Source organism: Lottia gigantea (assembly GCF_000327385.1).
Source record: "Lottia gigantea unplaced genomic scaffold LOTGIsca_37, whole genome shotgun sequence".
Classification (NCBI taxonomy): Eukaryota; Metazoa; Mollusca; class Gastropoda; family Lottiidae; genus Lottia; species Lottia gigantea.
The window spans coordinates 343,717-364,953 of NW_008709259.1; the positions used below are offsets into that span (position 1 = coordinate 343,717).

General features: G+C 35.0%; 1 protein-coding gene across 1 annotated transcript; it reads right to left on the bottom strand.

The window, feature by feature from the left end:
• Nucleotides 1–5,468: 5,468 nt before the first annotated feature.
• Nucleotides 5,469–20,857, bottom strand: LOTGIDRAFT_162965 (hypothetical protein; the record flags this gene model as incomplete). The annotated part of the gene is made up of 8 exons (XM_009059026.1): nt 5,469–5,713; nt 5,927–6,193; nt 7,545–7,772; nt 8,719–8,796; nt 16,364–17,645; nt 18,809–18,978; nt 19,188–19,454; nt 20,797–20,857. 8 exons carry the CDS (start codon nt 20,855–20,857, stop codon nt 5,469–5,471), a joined length of 2,598 nt encoding a protein of 865 aa, XP_009057274.1.
• Nucleotides 20,858–21,237: the final 380 nt, after the last annotated feature.

Consider the following 21,237-nt stretch of genomic DNA (forward strand, 5'->3'; position numbering starts at 1 on the left):
AACATATATAGTATATAATATAGATACTGTCAAAAATAACTTTGTATAGATACTTTCAAAAATAACTTTCTATTGATACTGCCAAAAAAGACTTGTGTAGATACTATCAAAAATAACTTTATATAGATACCATCAAATATAACTTTATATAGATACTTTCAAAAATAACTTTATATAGATACCATCAAAAATAACTTTATATAGATACCATCAAAAATAACTTTATATAGATACTATCAAAAATAACTTTTTATTGATACTGCCAAAAAAGACTTGTGTAGATACTATCAAAAATAACTTTATATAGATACCATCAAATATAACTTTATATAGATACTATCAAAAATAACTTTATATAGATACCATCAAAAATAACTTTATATAGATACCATCAAAAATAACTTTATATAGATACTATCAAAAATAACTTTTTATTGATACTGCCAAAAAAGACTTGTGTAGATACTATCAAAAATAACTTTATATAGATACCATCAAAAATAACTTTATATAGATACTATCAAAAATAACTTTTTATAGATACCATCAAAAATAACTTTATATAGATACTTTCAAAAATAACTTTTTGTGGATACTTTCGAAAATAACTTTTTATAGATACTTTCAAAAATAACTTTTTGTGGATACTTTCAAAAATAACTTTATATATATAATGCAGAGTTGATGAAAAATACAGTGGTTATTTAAGATGATTTAAAACAAGATGCAAACGGACGAAATATGCTGTTTCTTACTCGACGTAAGGCTGCTCCGATCTTTCGCATCTTAGAGGGTTTCTTGACTGAAATTAGAAAAGAATTTTAAAGCAACGTAAATATATTTGGATTGGTTGATACAGTCTCCATGCTAAATTTTAGGGTGAATATTGCTTTATGTTTTATATGGTTTAAATATCTGTCGCATGGATATTTGAGTTAAAGGGACAGATAGGTCATTTTTGTGACCAATCATTGACCAATCATACTCTTAAGTCTCAGAAACTAGAATTTTTTAGCTGAGCTAATCAATTATAGTGTTCACAGCTCACTGTCGAAATTTGAGCCTTGAAATCCATGTGTGTCCGGAATTCTTATAATGTTAAAATGACGACCCGATATGTCTTCTTGATTTCAGTGTCTCAAACCAATGGACTTACTTAGCTTGACGGATTTCCGTGGTTTCATCTTCTGGCAAATCTCTTTTTGTGTGTTCAAAAAAGGTTGGGTAAGAGTAGATGTAACAACAACATATGATTAAAATAACGAAAGCACATGCCAAGGTGAAAATTCAGATACATCTGTATGATATTTATAAATTAATAAATAAAATTATAAGTAATACTAATTAATGAATAATTCGAAAATAATAGAGAATATATATACATGTGACTGAAGGTCGTCGACCAACATCCTAGGAACTAAGATGGTTTAACGAATGGTTTTCCAAGTTGAAATGATTAGATACAGGCTAATTTGATTCTAATCTGTGAAATGAAAAGTTAGAGTTATTTTTCGTTTCTCCTACATATTGCTTTGGGAACCTCTTACTAGTAAATGAGCTAATAAAATTATATTCGAGTATTTAGATTTTCCAGGATCAGGTACCTTTTCTTTCTAAAAAAATATAACGAGTTCTTGAAATGAAGGGCATGTTTTGCAACTGCTTGACAAATGATGGTAAAATTGTCTTCATTGATTGTAGATAAAGGTAAATGATGGTTAAAAATGTCCATATTGTTCCAGAAAAAGGCAAATGATGGTAAAGATGTTTATGTTGATTGTAGATAATGGTAACTGATAGTAAAGCAGTCTTTATTGATTGTAAATAAAGGTAAATGATGGTAAAGTTGTCTATATTAATTGTAAATAAAGGTAAATGATAGTAAAGTTGTCTATATTAATTGTAAATAAAGGTAAATGATAGTAAAGTTGTCTATATTAATTGTAAATAAAGGTAAATGATGGTAAAGTTGTCTATATTAATTGTAAATAAAGGTAAATGATGGTAAAATTGTCTGTATTGATACTAATTAAAGGTAAGTGATTGTAAATTGTGGTTAAGTGATAATTATTGACTGTAGATAAAGATGAGTGAAGGGTAGATGATGTTAATATTGTCTATATGGATTGTAGATAAAGGTAAGTGATTGTAGACTGTGGTAAAGTGAGATATTTATTGACTGTAGATAAAGATGAGTGAAGGGTAGACGATGTTAATATTGTCTATATGGATTGTAGATAAAGGTAAGTGATTGTAGATTGTGATAAAGTGAGATATTTATTGACTGTAGATAAAGATGAGTGAAGGGTAGATGGTGTTAATATTGTCTATATTGATTGTTAATAGAGGTAAATGATTGTAGATTGTGGTAAAGTAAATTATTGACTGTAGATAAAGATGAATGAAGGGTAGATGATGTTAATATTGTCTATATTGATTGTAGATAAAGATAAGTGATTGTAGATGATGATGATAAAAATGTCTTTATTGATTGTAATTAAAGGTAAGTGATTGTAGAGTGTGGTAAAGAGTTATAATATAATGATTGTAGCAGATGGAACCTTGACCACCATGATTTTTCTTACAAGTCTTTACTAATCGCCAAATAGTAGTTAACCGCAAGCATCAGAGTTATTATATTTTTACGACAAAATGGCACCATGTATGTTCACTGCTGAATATAATTTTATTGTACCAAGTTTGAGAATTGAAATTTTATGTTAATTCTGAAAGATAGTATTTCTATAAGATGCAAAAATAAACTGAAAATATAGTTTTCATGTATGATAAAAATTGTGTAATATCTGCAGGCCATCAATTTCTTGTTTATATGGGCTTGTACATATTGCTAACTGTTTACCATTATAATTAAATGATATTGATCAGTCATTGGTAAAATATTAGTCCGAAAAATCTGCCTCTATTTCAGCTTCTGAGTCAGAAAAAAATTGTCTATGTGTTATGGCTACTTTGCACACCTCCGAAAATACGTGTTTTCTATCTTAAAGGTATACTCTCTTTTAACATGAGCAAAAATTGATATTTTGAAACTTAAAATGAATCTCTGTTCATCAGTGAACTTACCTGTTGTCATAACTATACAACAGAATCCATCTGTAATCCACTAACTAACTTTGAATCATGCTTAGAAGTTTGAGACTTAAATTGTATGTCCATTGTAAGAGGTAGTTATCTTTTAATCTTGACTTATATACGATGACTGTAAATAAGTGATGAGCATCAGAAAATCAGGGGGTCGTCTACTGACGAGTACTCGGACCAGTTGAGAAATAAGAACATTAGCAATTCATATAAGAAATTTTTACAATAATAGAATAATAATATAATATACAATACAATCAAACATAAACTTGTTAAACTTCAACACAGCCAAAAGCATTCATATGATTAAGAGATTATTGAGTACTAGAAATTACTTGTATTACTCGGTTATCTGGAACTTCACCCAGCTAGAACGGCAACGAGATACTGTATTATTAGAATTTAAGAACATAAATCGGTCTGTGCCATATCAGAACAACCGTAAGTCGGTATCTTGAATCCTCTGCCGAAAGGTGGATATATTAGAATTTAAGAACATAAATCGGTCTGTGCCATATCAGAACAACCGTAAGTCGGTATCTTGAATCCTCTGCCGAAAGGTGGATAGCCTCCACCATCCCACCAGGTCATTTGAGATTTGATATTCGCGAATTGAAAAGAACGTTTTTACCATGCAGTCTGCAATAAAAAGTTTTATTACGTATGACGAAACGAAACAATAAATAAATCTTGTTCTTTTTCAACATGCAAATGTTTATCAATCTCACTGTGGTGAGTTTGAACGCGAATTAAAGAAAGTGCGCCGTGTTATTTTGTCTTAAAATTCTACTTGTGAGTAGAGATAATGTCGGTGACTGCATTTCCTACTTTCTGTTGTTAAATCGCCTAGTCATAGATTTCCTCGAATTTTAAGTATTGTAACGTTACAACATTGAAGCATCTAGATTTTCTGTCTCTACGTTAGAGTAAAATTGTCAGAAAAAGCTCTAGTGGCATAGGTTAACGATAGTATGTTTCGGACTATTCTGACATTGTGGTAAGAGTTATCGTTCCTTAACTTGATTTCCGGTCATTCAATAAGCCTACTTAACCAGTATTTCGCTTCTCAACGAGTTTTAACAAGTGAGGAGAAAATGGGAAGTTATGTATGACACTAACCTCCTTCTTGTGGTAAAATTGAGCGAATTTGTTTAAAGTTTAAGTTAATCTTACCGATTGATCATTCTTGGCGAAAGTGAAGAACTGTGCGGTGAAACTGGGAGTTGAATCCATCGAAAACAAGTGAAATAAACTATTTCTAGTGTTTCAACTGCGTCTTGTGTAAAAAAGGTGATACTGCTTGTTTATCTATTTTTATTATAACCTAATTTTGAGATTTTTCAGTCACCGATGAATCTAGATTTGGAATTCGAATCCATCACCAACGCATCACCAATAAACAATGCTTTATTGCCAGACATCTACAACCGTCCTGATGCTGAAATTCAGGAGTGTTTAATACTCTATTGGAGAAGCGGTTGGTGGTACAAGAGAAGGTCCTAAATATACATAAACATGATGTAAAAGTGAGTCACGATAACGAAGACTCGTATATGGTCTGAACAATGGACTCGCAGAACGAGCTTTTAATAAACGGAAAATGAACCCTTTGAACATGGAGAAGAATGACATGCCCTTTTGTGAACAAAATTTGTCACATTTTCTATCTAATAAGGGAAAGTACTATAAAAAGTCGAAAGCCAAAAAGGTGTCCCAGGCGCCAAAAGACAAATTGCCTGCAGATGTTAATGCACAACCAGAAACTGATGCGCAGGAAAAAGCAAATTTTATGGACACTAAAGAACTAGAGCATCAGAAGCAATTTGAACGCCAGTAATCGGGATAAAGTCATGATCAAAATAACGGGACAAGTAGATACAAGTTATGTATTAAGTGTTCAATGCCGGATTGAAAGACGCTTTTCTCTTTAAAGCTTTAATGTTTATGATTTTGTGTTAACTTTCTTTGTGTTGCCATGTTTTAAGAAAGATGTCATTGACTTGTTCTTCTACTTAGCACAGTCATGATGTATTTTAACGAAACTTAATACTTTGTACATTGTTTATTAATAAATCGAAACATTAAAGAACATACATGTAGTTCACCATATTTGGAGGTTGATTTTGGATTCAGAAGTATTACAATTACATGGATATCTCAAACTAGAAATTTCACATGTATTTCTATTTACGTCTTGTCTCAGAAAAAGGCGAGTCGTCATTTTAACTCAAACGCGGATAATTCTGGACACACTTAGATTTGAAGTCTAAAATTTTAACGATGAGCTGTGAACTCTTTTACTGATTAGCTAGAGAATTCGGGTTTCCAAGACTAATGTACGATTGGTGAATCTGTCCCTTTAATGTTTAATGTGACAAATATCTCAAAATCCAATCACTATCTACAGTAAAGTCTTGTTTTGGGTGTGAAAAACATCTCACTAATTGACAATTAACAGTGTTGATTAAATTAGGACCATAATTAAAACTGATACAGTTGTTCATCTGTAAACATTGATGGCTACACTCATATACATTGGTTACTTCATATGGTAAGAGTGTACAATTTGGTGGTCTGGAACGTGTACCTACCACTTTCTTTATATTAATTTCTGTAATAAATTAATAATATAAACAACTTAGTTGTTGCAATCATGGTACTATTTGATGAATAGGCCCATGTCGTTTTAGTTTAATGAAAATTTGAAAGAACTTACTTTGACAAAATCTTAAAAAAAAATTAAGTTTTAGCGGCAAGTAAATCAAATATTTAGTTGACTATAATCCCATTATTAGAAGTATATATCCCTTTATTCTAAACCTACCAGATAAGTACTGTGTTGAACAGCCATTGTATATATCACCAAATATCTCTAATTCACATATTGATAAATAATCTAGGTTGTTCAAAACAAACAGAACAAATCTTCCCATACATATTTTCGTACATGTTAAATTTGTCCAGGTGCCTCTCGCTGCTGTGTTCGGGTAATGGACACAAATACAGTATTCAGTATCCACCATGTTATATTTGATATGAGGACCAGGATCATATTGCCAAACAGAAACAGTAAAATTGTTCAATCTATCACCTAAAATTATTGTTGGAGAGTTGTTCACAGGAAATTTGGTCCCACTTAATATTGGTCACAGTTAATACAAAGCAAATTATATTGTGACCAAATTACTTTGACCTTTTGACATATTTTCGGATTGCCCAATTTAATGCATCTTCCTTTTGGAGATCTTAATCATGCACAGAGAACCATTTTAGATATAACTTCTCCCTAATTCAAAATGTAAAATAAGGAGAAGATTAAAGTCTCCTTCTCTCCGATAAATTCAAAATTCTTTACCACTACCGTCCTGTCTATTTAAGACCTTAATACTTGTAATTTCATATTCAGTTTCTAAGTCAACCAACAACCAATTGAGCGTACTGGACAAGGGCATTCACTTTTGCTCCCTATTTGTAATACATGTAAACATAAGTAGAAAAATAGAATTCTAAAATTCCTTGGAATGAATGTGGAAAACCATTTTTAGATATAATTGATCCAAATATTACAGTGGTGTAACCTATTTTCGTGGATATAAGGATTCAACACCGAATTTCGTCAAAGTTAAAAAAACGAAAAAAAAAATTTATGTCTTAGATGTTTCCTCAGATATTCTACAAAATAATAGAAATTGGTTTATTTCGATTTTCTTAACGAATCCTTCACTTTGACCCATATTTCATGAGCAACCAACTCGGGAACTGCGGCAGAATGCGTCACCTATTTTCGTGTACAATGTTTGATCTATAAATAAGTCTAGAAAAACACGTTGTATGGATACCGGGTGGTATAATTAACTTCTCTTAGTATTTATCTTTAATATCAATTCATTATAACCAGTGACAATTCCTTCAAAGAACCACGATTTATAAAAAAAAAATAGTGACTGACAAAATATGATACGTAGCGTGATTTATTGCTAAAAGTCACTGAAACAACATAAGAATATGGTCCACTTTATGTTCCATAGAAATTTTCTGCTGACACGGAATCTGCTAGTTGACCACGTGACTTCATTCGTTGGATTATATTCTAGCAGACGACACTTGGAATTCCGATTACCGCTCGGGATTATAATGAAATTCGGCCGATAAAAAATGGTGACGTTTGGTAATAAGTGAAATCCGCCATTTTGTATTTGTCAAAGTATACATTAATACATTTTACCTTGCTTGAAATTACTGGATTCATTCTACCAGCTGACATTGTACAGAAAACCCCATTTTCATTAAAATAAACTAATTCGGAGGTCGCGCAAAGTCGCTCACGTAAATTATCAATCATTTCCGAAAATCCACGAATAATAGGTTTCCACGAAATTAGGTTACTTGACTGTAAATATAAAATAAAGAGAAGAGTAAAGTCTACAGTCAAAATACTTAACCTGCTTCGTCTTGTCTATTTAAGACATTGATACTTGTAATTTCATATTCAGCTTGTAAGTCAACCATCAACCAATTGGGTGTATCTGTTGGATATGTTGTATGAGAGCAACTATAGTCGTCGTTCATTAGACTTCCATCGACCGCATTGGAAGAATATAAACCATGATTGCCATAATAACTAGTTTGTCTTGTTGGTTTGTTTAGTGCCAGATTCTCTAATCCAAAAACTTCAATCAAAAACACGAAAAATTATCTCACCAAGGAAATAGAGTAATTTATTTACAGCTAAACTAACTGTTATGATAATTGTAAATGAGCTTTTATAAATGTATTACAGTATTAGGTAAATTAGCGTATACATCTTTATTTACAACATGAAGTAATTCTAAATAAGCGAATACAATACATTTATTAACAGCAAGAGCTTTATTTTAAATTAGCGGATACAACTTCATTTACAACAAAACCTAATGTAATTGTAAATGTGCCTATACAATAACTTTACTTACAGCATAAGGTTTATTTTAAATGAGCGCATACATTTTTATTTACATCATAGCTTAAGCTAACTGTTTTCATGAGCGTTTACAACAGATTTTGTTTCACGTGGTAATTGTAAATAAGCTTTTGTAAATTTATTACAGCAAAATGTAATTGTAAATGAGCGTATTCATCTTTATTTACAGCATGTGGTAATTGTATGTCTGCGAATAAAATAATTTTAATAGCAGCATAATACCTTAAAGCAATAGTAAATGCGCGAATACAATAACTTTACTAACACCACGAGGTTTATTTCATATGAACTACACAAAACATGGCCTGATGCAATTGTAAATGAGCGTATACAATAACTTTACTAACATGAGGTTTTTTCATATGAGAGTTTACCAGTTTATTTACAACATAACCTAAGGTAATTGTAAATGAGGGTGTCCAATAACTTTACAAACAGTATGAAGTTTATTTTGAATAAGCGTATAAAACATTCAATACATTGTTTTTATAAACAGTTACAACTTAAGGTAATTGTTAAAGAGCACCAAACCCACGACAGTTCAATTGTGCTTTGAGAAATGTTTGTATAATTATGATAAACTTTTGTTTATTTCGAAACACTGGTTTGTTTATTTTTTGTTAAGTAACATCTGGCTACAAAGTCAAATCACTTACCAACTATTTTATCAGTATGCCAGAATCCAAATAAAAACAACAATTTCATCCACATAAATGTCATATTTTCAAATTGGTCTATTCTATATAATTATACTCCTTTATTTCCCTCAATTTTGAAGATTACAACATGTTGACTACTGCAAAAAAAAAATTCGCGTCGCTATAACAACCATTGAATAATATATATCTAGGAATCATTGCCGTCAATTATGTCTCTAAATACTGAAAGGTGAGATGACAACATTCCCTAAGAAACCCATAATAAAAATAACTATGTTTGATGTTCTATAAATTATTTTACGAGTGGTTGTCATTATATTTTTATATTTGCCTGTAGATATTTTTCAGATGGAATTCATTAAATAATCCTGAAAAGATTTTCATTCTATCATCAATGTTTCTTAAATTTTTGCTATTTGTTTCAACATTTATGAACTACTTGTTGAGTTGCCATCATTTTAACTCTATTCTGCTACATGTTTAAAACATCTCAATTTTCAATTTCCAATAGACTTGCATGGAATGTACTATACAGGGCACTGTGGGGTCAATATTTAACTATGAATATGAAAAAGGTAATAGGTAAATTATAACTATACTCAATAGAGTAGGAATATACTTGATAAAATTAAATACTCTGACATCTCTAATTGTGTAAACGGGTCCTTCCTTAGACACTATAAACAAGTCTCTAAGAGCACGGCATTAAAATCGGTTAACGAATGAAAACGTGTTATAAATTACTCATAACATGATTGACAGAGGTCTGACAGACAGGGGAGTGACTTTCATATTATGTAATAACAATTGCACGTGCATTAAATGCTGTATTTTGGTATACCTAATATACAGGTGATAACAGTGAAAATAAAAGTAAAATTCGAGAGTATAAAACAGTACATGTTACATATTAAAATCACTAATCATGTAAAAAAATATGAAACAAATATTATATTAAAAGTGTATAAATAATTATTTTATAAATGTTTCTCGTTATAGTTAAATAATATCGACCAGTCATTGGTAAGACATTCCAATTCGTCTTCGTCTTATGTCTGTGGTTCCTACAATTCCATTCCGGAAATGACAAATGAATTCGTAACCATTACACAACCAGACCACAATAACATAATAATATATGTTATCTCCCCTTACAAGATGGAGGCATTTCTAAGTTAAAAATTTCCGACTCATTCACATTTTGATACACCGTTCTCTCTTATCTCTTTATGACGTCTTATATTGCTTAACTGTAATGAAATGGAAGAGTTGTATGGCATTTTGTGCAAATCAAGGCGCTAAATATTCTTATATATGATAAAATGACCGGTTTTGAATACAGTGAGGTAAACATTTAGTAAGGTCAAGTTAGTCTTCCAGATCCAGTAGACTGTAGACTAACACAGGCATTGAACGAAGAACTGGAATTTCCCAAATAGAAGTTAAAGGTGTCTCCGATACACATAAAAAGGCTAGAACACCTCTTTACAATCCCTTTCACCATTATTATTTTGGTGACGATATTTTGGAGGAAGTGCATGATGGATCTAATCTGAAATTTAATTTCAACGCGAACAATTCCGTGCAAGACATAAATCATTGGTGAAACGTGAACAACCGAATCAAGATCTGATAATTGAATCCAACGAAAAGGGTCTACCAGTATGACAATGAAAATGCTAATACTTATATGAATAGAAAGTGTTCTAATGACTTGGAAAAATACCAGTTTGTCTTACACGTCCATAATTAGTTAATAATTAGCTAAATTAGAAGGGAATTCCAAAGGTGATCGATCAAGAAAAGTCAAAAAGTCTTTTTTTTTTATCCAGACTGTACATCAGAGAGCAGATATTTCTTCATTATCACGCCTGGCGTGTAAAGTTACAACTGCGTGTAGTTTAAACCAGTTTATTCGGAAATGTATCCGAGCAAACCAATTGGTGAAAGGCTGCAAAATATACAAAAATTCAAACACGTTCGTCTAATGCAAAACAATTTTAAATGCAAATTAAACACATAGGAACGTTATGGCGGAAAGTGCGTTCCATACAGACGTGGAAACATCGGCGAAATGGGGGTTTTAGACAAACATCAGAAATGTATCAAAATGTGCAAAACAGGTCAGGAACATTACGTAAACAATAAAGGAATAAGCACAGGTCAGTTAATTATTCATTCAGGTAAGCCACAAGTCGGAAAAATAAAAACTTGGGCCTAGGTATGTCACGTGACCCCAATAAACAAAGGAAAATCTCTCATAATAATTCAATAAAATGTATAAAAACCTATCTACGTTATCCATTAAACTTATCAAATAAAATAAAAAACAATTTCTTACATTGTGACCAGCCTAAGCGTGTGAAATCTTAGCAAATCTATCAAAGTTGATAAACGGAAATTGCCAACATCGTAAACAACAAGTTCGATCTGTCCACTTTACTTGCGGAGGTCAGTAATGAACACAAAACGAAACGCAAAATTACGAAATTAAGATAAAGTTACGAATATCAATAGAAATTGTGAATATTCAAATAAAAGTTTATGATAATCAAATATTGATTCTAGTCATTTGCTAAACACTGTTCCAGAATACTCCCCGTCTGGTATCAAGCAGGTGATACCAAACAGAAAATGTTCAAAAGTTGGACATGAATTTAATCTGTTGGTACAAGCACAACAAGTTCACTGATGGGTCGAATGTATGTTGTCGGTTTTCCATCCTTCACTATTCGAATCTCCGTTTTTCGGACTTGAGCATCATCACTTGCGAATGTTCGAAGCACAATACCAAGCGGCCACTCGTTGCGATGCAGTGTTTTGTCTCGAAGTAAGACGACATCACCTTCCTTGACGTTAGGCTCAACGGATTGCCATTTCTTTCTTACCTGAAGGTTGTTCAGATACTCTTTACGCCAGCGGGACCAGAACATATCTGAGAGCGCAATAACACGTTTCCATCCTGCTCGGTAAAGATCCTTAGGGTCAGTTTTCTCGATAAGATCTGTACATGATGGCGAGTTGAGTTTCTGGGTCAAGAGCACTGAAGGCGACAGAACAAACGGATTGTCTTTGTCTGTAGATACTGGAACGAGCGGTCGGTGGTTTACAATACTTGTGACCTCAGCCATGAATGTCACTAACACATCGTGAGTTAGAAATTTGTGTGTTGACTGAAGAAGCATCGAATCTAGGATTCGTCTCGTCACACCTATGAGTCTCTCCCATGCACCACCGAAGTGTGATGCATGAGGAGGGTTAAATATCCAAGTCGTACGTGAGTTATCCAGAAATTGTCCAATCTGAGTGTCTTCTACATTGATCGCATCGATGTGTAAAGGGTCCAAAATTGGTTCCACGATCGGATCTAAAGATGTTGACTTTGCCTCTGATCGCAATAAATCGACGCATCGCATTTATGAAGGCACCTGACGACATTTCTTCCACGACCTCTATATTTATAGCACGTGTTGTTAGACATGAGAAAATGATCGCCCATCTCTTAGAATTAGAGCACCCTCCTCTGGTTCTTCGTTGTATCACAGACCACGGGCCAAACGCGTCCACACCAACATTAGTAAATGGCGGAGTTGATTGAATCCTATCCGAAGGTAGATCTGCCATCTGCTGCACTTCTAAACGACCTCGAAGTTTACGGCACATCACGCACTGGTGGATGATCGATGATACCAAGCGCTTAAGACCAGTTATCCAATAGCCGGCACTGCGGACCGCGCCTTCGGTAAAATGTCTGCCTTGATGTTTCACATTAGAATGATAGTGTTCTACGAGGAGTTTTGCAAGATAACACTTTCTCGGTAGAATAAGAGGATTCCTTTCCTGATATGGTATGCAGTTGGATTTGTTGAGACGTCCGCCAACGCGTAAGGCGTCATCTTTGTCTAGAAACGGATCAAGAGACACAATACTGCTGTTTTTCGATACGTTTCTGCCGTGTCGGATGCAATCGATTTCTTGTTGATACATGTCTTGTTGTACCGTTTTGATGAGAAAGGTCTCAGTTGCCTGAATCGATTGAACTTTCGTTTCCAGGTTGAGTTTCGTAGACCTGATCCTGATGACCCTGCGCAAAAGAGCTATCGCACGCACTAACGAATTCCATTTCGAGAATCGTTGAAATCTGTTTGTTCCATGTTCCGATCTACGTACACTTGATACTTCAGTCTTAGATACGGAAACAATCGGTCTTATCTCCTTGTCACAATCCGGGTCAACTAAAGACGGACTCTCAAGTTCAGACGACTCGACACTACAAAGAAATGAAGTCGGTCCTTTGATCCATCGACTGTCGCCAATCTCTTCGGCTGCCACCGATCGAGTGGCTTGATCGGCCGGATTTATCGCTGTAGGCACAAAGTTCCATTGCTTCGGAGTCGTTGATCTACGGATACGATCAATCCTGTGTTCTACATATATATAAAATCGTCTAGTTTGATTATGAATATACCCTAGAACCACTTTGCTATCAGTATAAAACTTGATAACGTCTAAGGTCAGATCTAGGTTCTCAATTACAGTTTCAGCTAGCTCAACGGCGAGAACGGACGCGCATAGTTCAAGCCTTGGGATCGTGTGTCCATGTTGTGGCGACACTTTAGCTTTCCCAAGTACGAATCCCAAATCACTGTGGTTGTTGTCGTGCACTGCTCGTAAGTACGCAACAGCTCCAATTGCCTTTTCGGAGGCATCTGCAAACACATGTAACTCATAAGACGGAGTTGATTCAGTTGGCATTGAAGGGATATACATTCGAGGTATTTCAAAGTTCTCAAGTGTCTTAAGAGACTCGTGCCAAGTTTCCCACTCTAAACGTTTCTCTTCCGGAAGTGGATCATCCCAGGCTACAGATGACGACATAAGATCTCGTAAGAGCCATTTTCCACGGATTAAGACTGGTGCGACAAATCCTAGCGGGTCGTACACGCTGTTCAGAGTAGATAGGACTCCTCGGCGAGTAAATGGCTTAATCTCGTCCGAAATACGGTAAGTGAACATATCAGTACTTAGGTTCCAATAAAGTCCTAAGCTGCGTTGAAGTGGGCAAGTATCAGAGTCTAAATCTAGATCTTTCAAATCATGTGCAAGATCCTGTTGGGGTAAAGCTGCCATAACATCCTCGCTATTGCACGCAAACTTGTGTAATCTTATGTTTCCCGCATTCATGAGCGATTCCTGAGTACGTGTCAGAAGGCTTATCATCTCCTGACCTGTGTCGACCGATATGAGACCGTCATCTACGTAGAAGTGTCTGTTGATAAAGTCGCGAACGTCTTGATCCGAGTTCTCAACGCACTTTTTCAATCCGTAGATGGCCACGGGGGGCGAAGGAGAGTTCCCGAACACGTGCACTGTCATTCGATAGGAAATGAGTTCCTTCTGCAAATCGTTGTCTCTATGCCACAAGAAACGAAGGAAGTCACGGTGTTTCTCATCAACACGAAACGAGTAGAACATTTGTTGTATATCAGCAGAAGCAGCAATGCGGTTCTTCCTGAAGCGAAGTAACACTCATAGTAGGGAATTATTAAGGTCTGGTCCGCTAAGAAGAACTTTGTTAAGTGAGATATTTCCAAATTTAGCTGACGAGTCAAATACACAGCGGATTTTGTCAGGCTTTTTTGGATGATAGATCCCAAAGACAGGTAAATGCCAAGATTCGGTGCCTTCTTCCAACGTATGAGCAGGTTCGGCGTGTTGGTTGTCGAAAAGATTTTGCATAAAGTCAGTGAAATGTTCACGCTTTTTCTCGTTTTGTCGTAGACTGTGGTCTAGAGACTTCGCTCTGCGTAGAGCCAGCGGAAAGTTGTTCGGCAAATTGTCTCTATTGGGCTTAAAGGGTAACGGGGCACTCCAATTACCAGAGCTATCCTTGTGAAATTCTTTGTCCATAGTTTCAAGGAATATTTTGTCCTCAACGGAAGTTCCGGGTTGATCGTCATTCTGGGTTCGATCAAATATTCCGTCTCCAAGGTTGATTGAATCGCAATCAAAGTTGTCTAGCTTGTTCTTCAACGCTATGTTTTCTCGTACATTTAGAATATTTGGGCACGGTTTCAAGATAGATGGACGCCCATTTGTTGTGACATAAGTTTTGTAAGTGTTCACAGAATCAGGAAGATGTCTTTTGTCCAAACAAACATCTCCGACAATTACCCGTCCTAACTGGGTCCTTTGTGCATACGGGGAATTAATAGGTCCAACCCGTTGATCAAATATGTGATGTACCTCGGGAATGTCACGGCCAAGCAATAGCAGAATGTCTGCATCTTGGTTCAGAGGTTGAAATTCAGACTCGATATCTTGCAAATGACTATGGTGTCTGGCGACATCGGCTGTTGGTATTTCGTTGCGGTTATTGGAATTCCGTTGCACTCGATTATGGTGGGTAGCTTCACCTTTGTTAGACCATCTAACGATTCAACTACAAGACCATTTGCTCTGCGGCCTGTAATTTGCGTTTTTCCAGAACAACTTGTCAGCGTGTATTCCTCGGATTTACACGAAAAGTTGAATCTGTCGAAAAGTTCAGTCCTGCCTAGCGACCTATTACTTTGTTCATCCAGCATCGCGTAGGCTCTGAATCGGTTATCGGGATCGTCGATGTGCGAAACAGTAACCTGAACAATCTTTGCACAAGATTTGCCGGAAAAGTCACCGTTGCAAATATCCAAACAATTCGCGCTCACATTCGTTTCTGTTGGGTTCTCCCCGCCATACGGTTTCGCGGTTTGAGAATTCTGATCATCTGCAGTATGCATTCCTGTGCTATGAGTTGAGCTTCCACAATCTTGACAACGGACCTGTTCGGGGCAATTTCGACTCCGATGTTGTGTAGAATTAAGGCATTTGAAGCAAATGTTGTTGTCCTTGATAATTTTATAAGATTCATAAGATTTGGATTTAAACGATCTACATTCATTCAACGAATGATTCGACTTGTGAATAGCACACTTGAGTTTCTCCTTCGGTCTGCTATTTTCTTCCGATGAATCGATGTCGGTCTTGTTGACAGTAATGTTACGTTGACGTTGTTGTTGGGGTTTCGGGTTTGACTGTCCAGATCCCCTGTCACGTGGATGCGGAACATGATTTGTCTGATCGTGATCGAATCTGAATCCTGGATCGTTGTACTTGCTAGTCTGATCGGATATGAATTCGACGAAGAACGAAAACGGTGGATAAGGTACATTGTTTGATCTCTTGTAGCTTGTTGCTCTATCTCTCCATTTGTTTTGAAGCGATGCTGGTAGCCTATTTACGATAGGGTTCACACCAACGGATGTGTCAAAGTAGCTAAGTAGTTTCGCATACACTGGGTTATCCTTTGTTGCTAAAATCTCTGATAGTATGTCTTGTAAATCGTAAAGGCGTCTCACATCTTTAAACGTGATTTTCGGAAAATCGTTGATTTTGGACTTCAGGGATGTTTCCACCATTTCGGGGCTGCCGAAACGTTCCTCGAGCCTCTGCCATATCTTGTAGAGTCCTGCTTGAGGATCGTTGATGTTTGACGTTCGGATGCTTTGAGCGAATTTGGCGGATTCAGAACCAAGCCATTTGATTAGGAGTTCACTTTCTTCTACAGCGGTTACTTGCAGCTCTTTAGTGATAGCTTGAAAACTTGACTTCCAGAGAGCGTATGATTCAAGTCGGTCATTGAATCGGTTAAATCGTGACATAAGAAGGTCTTTCTTGAGAAGAAAACGTGAAAAGTCGCTCAAAGTAGCATTGTTGTCACTTTTAGCTGGAGGTTGAAGAAGAGACGAAGATACGTTCATCGGCGGTAGAGACGAAGACGGTAAATTGTCCATTTGAGGTTGAGACGGCGAAGAATTAATGTTTATCGCGGGATCACCTTGGTGTGGAGGTGGCACAAGTATTATGCTGGAAGCACGTTCTGGTGCTGATTGAGGTGGCACATGCGAGTTGTGGAATCTCGGTATGAACGGAGTACTAGTGACGTTTGGAAACGGATCCCTGTGAATCGCGTTGTACTGAAGACTCGGAGCTAAGAACGTTCGATTTCTTTGGTCTTCAATGTATTGTCTAGTTCGCTCCTGTTCATCTTGTTTAGGAATTTCATGTAGGGAATCAATATCACGTTGTGATCCAAGTTCGTCCATTGCGCCTTCATACTCTGCACTAGCTATAGCTGCCGCTTTCTGTTGGTTAAGAAGTTCTAGATCGGCTTTATTTTCCATCTGTTTTCGTTGCATTTCTGCACCTGCCTTCTTAAGTTCGGTTTCCCTTTTAGCATATTCCAGCGACGCTTTTGTAGCTTCGACTCTAGCCCTCATTTTTATGATGGACGAATTTACTGACGATCTCCTCCTACGGGCGCTTCCTGATTTTAATGATATTGGTTTACTGGCATTCATTGTTTGTTTTCTTTGGGCAATTTCTTGGAGAACCTCGTCTGCATAGAGTTTTACATTCGTATAAACTGACTCATGGGCTCGTAATTCTCGTTGACTTTCAGTCGTATTTTTTCGTGTCAAATACTGAGTGAATTCTTCGGCTACTTCAAGAAATCTTTGTAAGGCTGTGCTGATTCGGCTGTTGCACACATTCAAAGATTCGTAAGTTTGATCTTTTGATTTGAACGTCCCAATGTCATAGTCCACATTGTCTTTCAATAGCTGGAGTTTTGAGTAATATGATGTGACGTTTGCTTCATATTCCTGTTGCGCTTTCTCGGTAAGCTTACGTGTTCGTTGTTCCTGAGAGGTACATGTATCATCCTGTGATGCTTTCTCGGCTGGTGTTGCCTCGGATTTGTCCACGGTGCTCATGGTGCTGTAGAAAATCCTTTCACTATCACGCCTGGCGTGTAAAGTTACAACTGCGTGTAGTTTAAACCAGTTTATTCGGAAATGTATCCGAGCAAACCAATTGGTGAAAGGCTGCAAAATATACAAAAATTCAATGTAGACAACGTTCGTCTAATGCAAATTAAATGCAAATTAAACACATAGGAACGTTATGGCGGAAAGTGCGTTCCATACAGACGTGGAAACATCGGCGAAATGGGGGTTTTAGACAAACATCAGAAATGTATCAAAATGTGCAAAACAGGTCAGGAACATTACGTAAACAATAAAGGAATAAGCACAGGTCAGTTAATTATTCATTCAGGTAAGCCACAAGTCGGAAAAATAAAAACTTGGGCCTAGGTATGTCACGTGTCCCCAATAAACAAAGGAAAATCTCTCATAATAATTCAATAAAATGTATAAAAACCTATCTACGTTATCCATTAAACTTATCAAATAAAATAAAAAACAATTTCTTACATTGTGACCAGCCTAAGCGTGTGAAATCATAGCAAATCTATCAAAGTTGATAAACGGAAATTGCCAACATCGTAAACAACAAGTTCGATCTGTCCACTTTACTTGCGGAGGTCAGTAATGAACACAAAACGAAACGCAAAATTACGAAATTAAGATAAAGTTACGAATATCAATAGAAATTGTGAATATTCAAATAAAAGTTTATGATAATCAAATATTGATTCTAGTCATTTGCTAAACACTGTTCCAGAATATTCATATAAATGTATCTTGTTATATCAATAGATTAATCGATTTCTAAGTTAGACTTCAGGGAATACTTATCTCAGAACTGGTACCATGGCTATATACAGTATATAATATAATATGCAATGTATGTTTGTGTGTGTGTGTCTTTTCAACTAAAATCATACGGATGACTAATTTTCTCATAATTAATAGACTTATCTATTGCTCTGTGACCTAGGCCAGTCCTTTCATTGAGACTCGTCTCAATACACCCTAACGCTAACTAACCCTGTGCCAGTGCCTTATATTGAATAGTAACTTGTTACTCTTCAATCACCCTAATCTCTAACAAATCGAAAGGATAAAATGTCGACGATGAGCTGTGTACACTTTCACTGATTAGCTTATATAGCTAGAGAATTTGTGTTTCAGAGATTAATGTACGATTCTTGAATCTGTCCCTTTAATGTTTAATGTGACAAATATCTCCAAATCCAATCACTATCTACAGTAAAGTCTTGTTTTGGGTGTGAAAAACATCTCACTAATTGACAATTAACAGTGTTGATTAAATTAGGACCATAATTAAAACTGATACAGTTGTTCATCTGTAAACATTGGTGGATACACTCATATACATTGGCTACTTCATATGGTAAGAGTGTACAATTTGGTGGACTGGAACGTTTACCTACCACTTTCTTTATATTAATTTCTGTAATAAATGAATAATATAAATAACTAAGTTGTTGCAATCATGGTACTATTTGATGAATAGGCCCATGTCGTTTCAGTCTATTTTAAATTTGAAAAAAAAAACTTACTCTGGCAAAATCTGAAATTTTTAGCGGCAAGTAAATCAAATATTTAGTTGACTATAATCCCATTATTAGAAGTATATATATCCCTTTATTCTAAACCTACCAGGTAAGTACTGTGTTGAACAGCCATTGTATATATCACCAAATATCTCTAATTCACATATTGATAAATAATCTGGGTTGTTCAAAACAAACAGAACAAATCTTCCCATACATATTTTCGTACATGTTAAATTTGTCCAGGTGCCTCTCTCTGCTGTGTTCGGGTAGTGGACACAAATACAGTATTCAGTATCCACCATGTTATATTTGATATGAGGACCAGGATCATATTGCCAAACAGAAACAGTAAAATTGTTCAATCTATCACCTAAAATTATTGTTTGAGAGTTGTTCACAGGAAATTTGGTCCTACTTAATATTGGTCACAGTTAATACAAAGCAAATTATATTGTGACCAAATTACTGTGACCTTTTTACCTTTTGACATATTTTTGGATTGCCGAATTAAATGCTTCTTTGTTCGGGAGATCTTAATCATGCACAGTGTGTAGAATGGTCTCAGCATTTTTTTGTCCCATCCGAAAAATAGTCAACTCTGGAATTATACTGGACAAGGGCATACACTTTTACTCCCTATTTGTAATAAACAAAAGCAGAAAAATAGAATTCTAAAATTCCTTGTAATGAATTTTGAGAACCATTTTAGATATAATTGATCCAAATACTTAATATAAAATAAAGAGAAGAGCAAAGTCTCCAGTCAAAATACTCAACCTGCGTCGTCTTGTCTATTTAAGACCTTGATACTTGTAATTTCATATTCAGCTTCTCAGTCAATCACCAACCAATTGGGTGTATCTGTTGGATATGTTGTATGAGAGCAACTATAGTCGTCCTTCATTACATTTCCATCGACCGCATTGGAAGGAATTAAACCTAAGCCATAATAACTAGTTTGTCTAGTTGGTTTGTTTAGTGCCAGATTCTCTAATCCAAAAACAAAACAAAAACACGAAAAATTATCTCACCAAGGAAATAGAGTAATTTATTTACAGCTAAACTAACTGTTATGATAATTATAAATGAACTTTTATAAATGTATTACAGTATTAGGTAATTGTAAATTAGCGTATACATCTTTATTTACAACATGTGGTAATTGTAACTGAGAGTGTACAATAACTTTACTAACACCGTGAGGTTTATTTCATATGAGAGTTTACAAGATTATTTACAACATAACCTAATGTAATTGTAAATGAGGGTGTCCGATAACTTTACAAACAGTATGAAGTTTATTTTATATAAGCGTATAAAACATTCAATACATTGTTTTTATAAACTGTTACAACTTTACTTACAACATATCTTAAGCTAAGGTAATTGATGAAGAACACCAAACCCATCGTGGTTCAATTGTGCTTTGACAAATGTTGATGCTTGTATAATTATGATAAACTTTTGTTCATTTCGAAACACTGATTTGTTGACATCTGGTTACACCCCCCCTCCGCATCCCCCTCGACGATAAATACAGTATTGCAGTTGTCAAGGACTTCTATCGACTGTATTCGTACAATTCAATATATTAGAAGCAGATGGTAACTAATGGACCTTCTGAACATGTCCCACTACAAGGTTAGACATATTTCAGCAGTTGTTGATATAGTCCAAGATAATTCTATATAATGTTAGATAAAACCACTTACCAACTTTTTTATCAATATTCCAAAATCCAAATAACAACAATTTCATCCACATAAATGTCATATTATCACATTGATCTATTCTATATAATTTCCTCCAATTTTGAAGATTACAACATTATATAAACGATATACAACGTAAAAAGGATAGAAAATATATTTATTAAAAACATAGGCAGAAACATGTAATGATGAATAGTAAACAGATTTGCTTAATAAGAAATGAATTTTTTTTGGTTCACTAAATAAACCCAATTAAGATCAAAAACCGTTGATGTAGTTGACGTAACTGACGTAGGTCTACTGAAAACAAAGTGAGAAATTGAAATTTTCTGACATCTCTAATTGGTCTACTGTTAATCAATATAGTGTACATTTTACTTATAAGAAAAGTATTATTTATAGCACAGTTTTTTTAATGAATTAACCAATTTAAAGGCCACG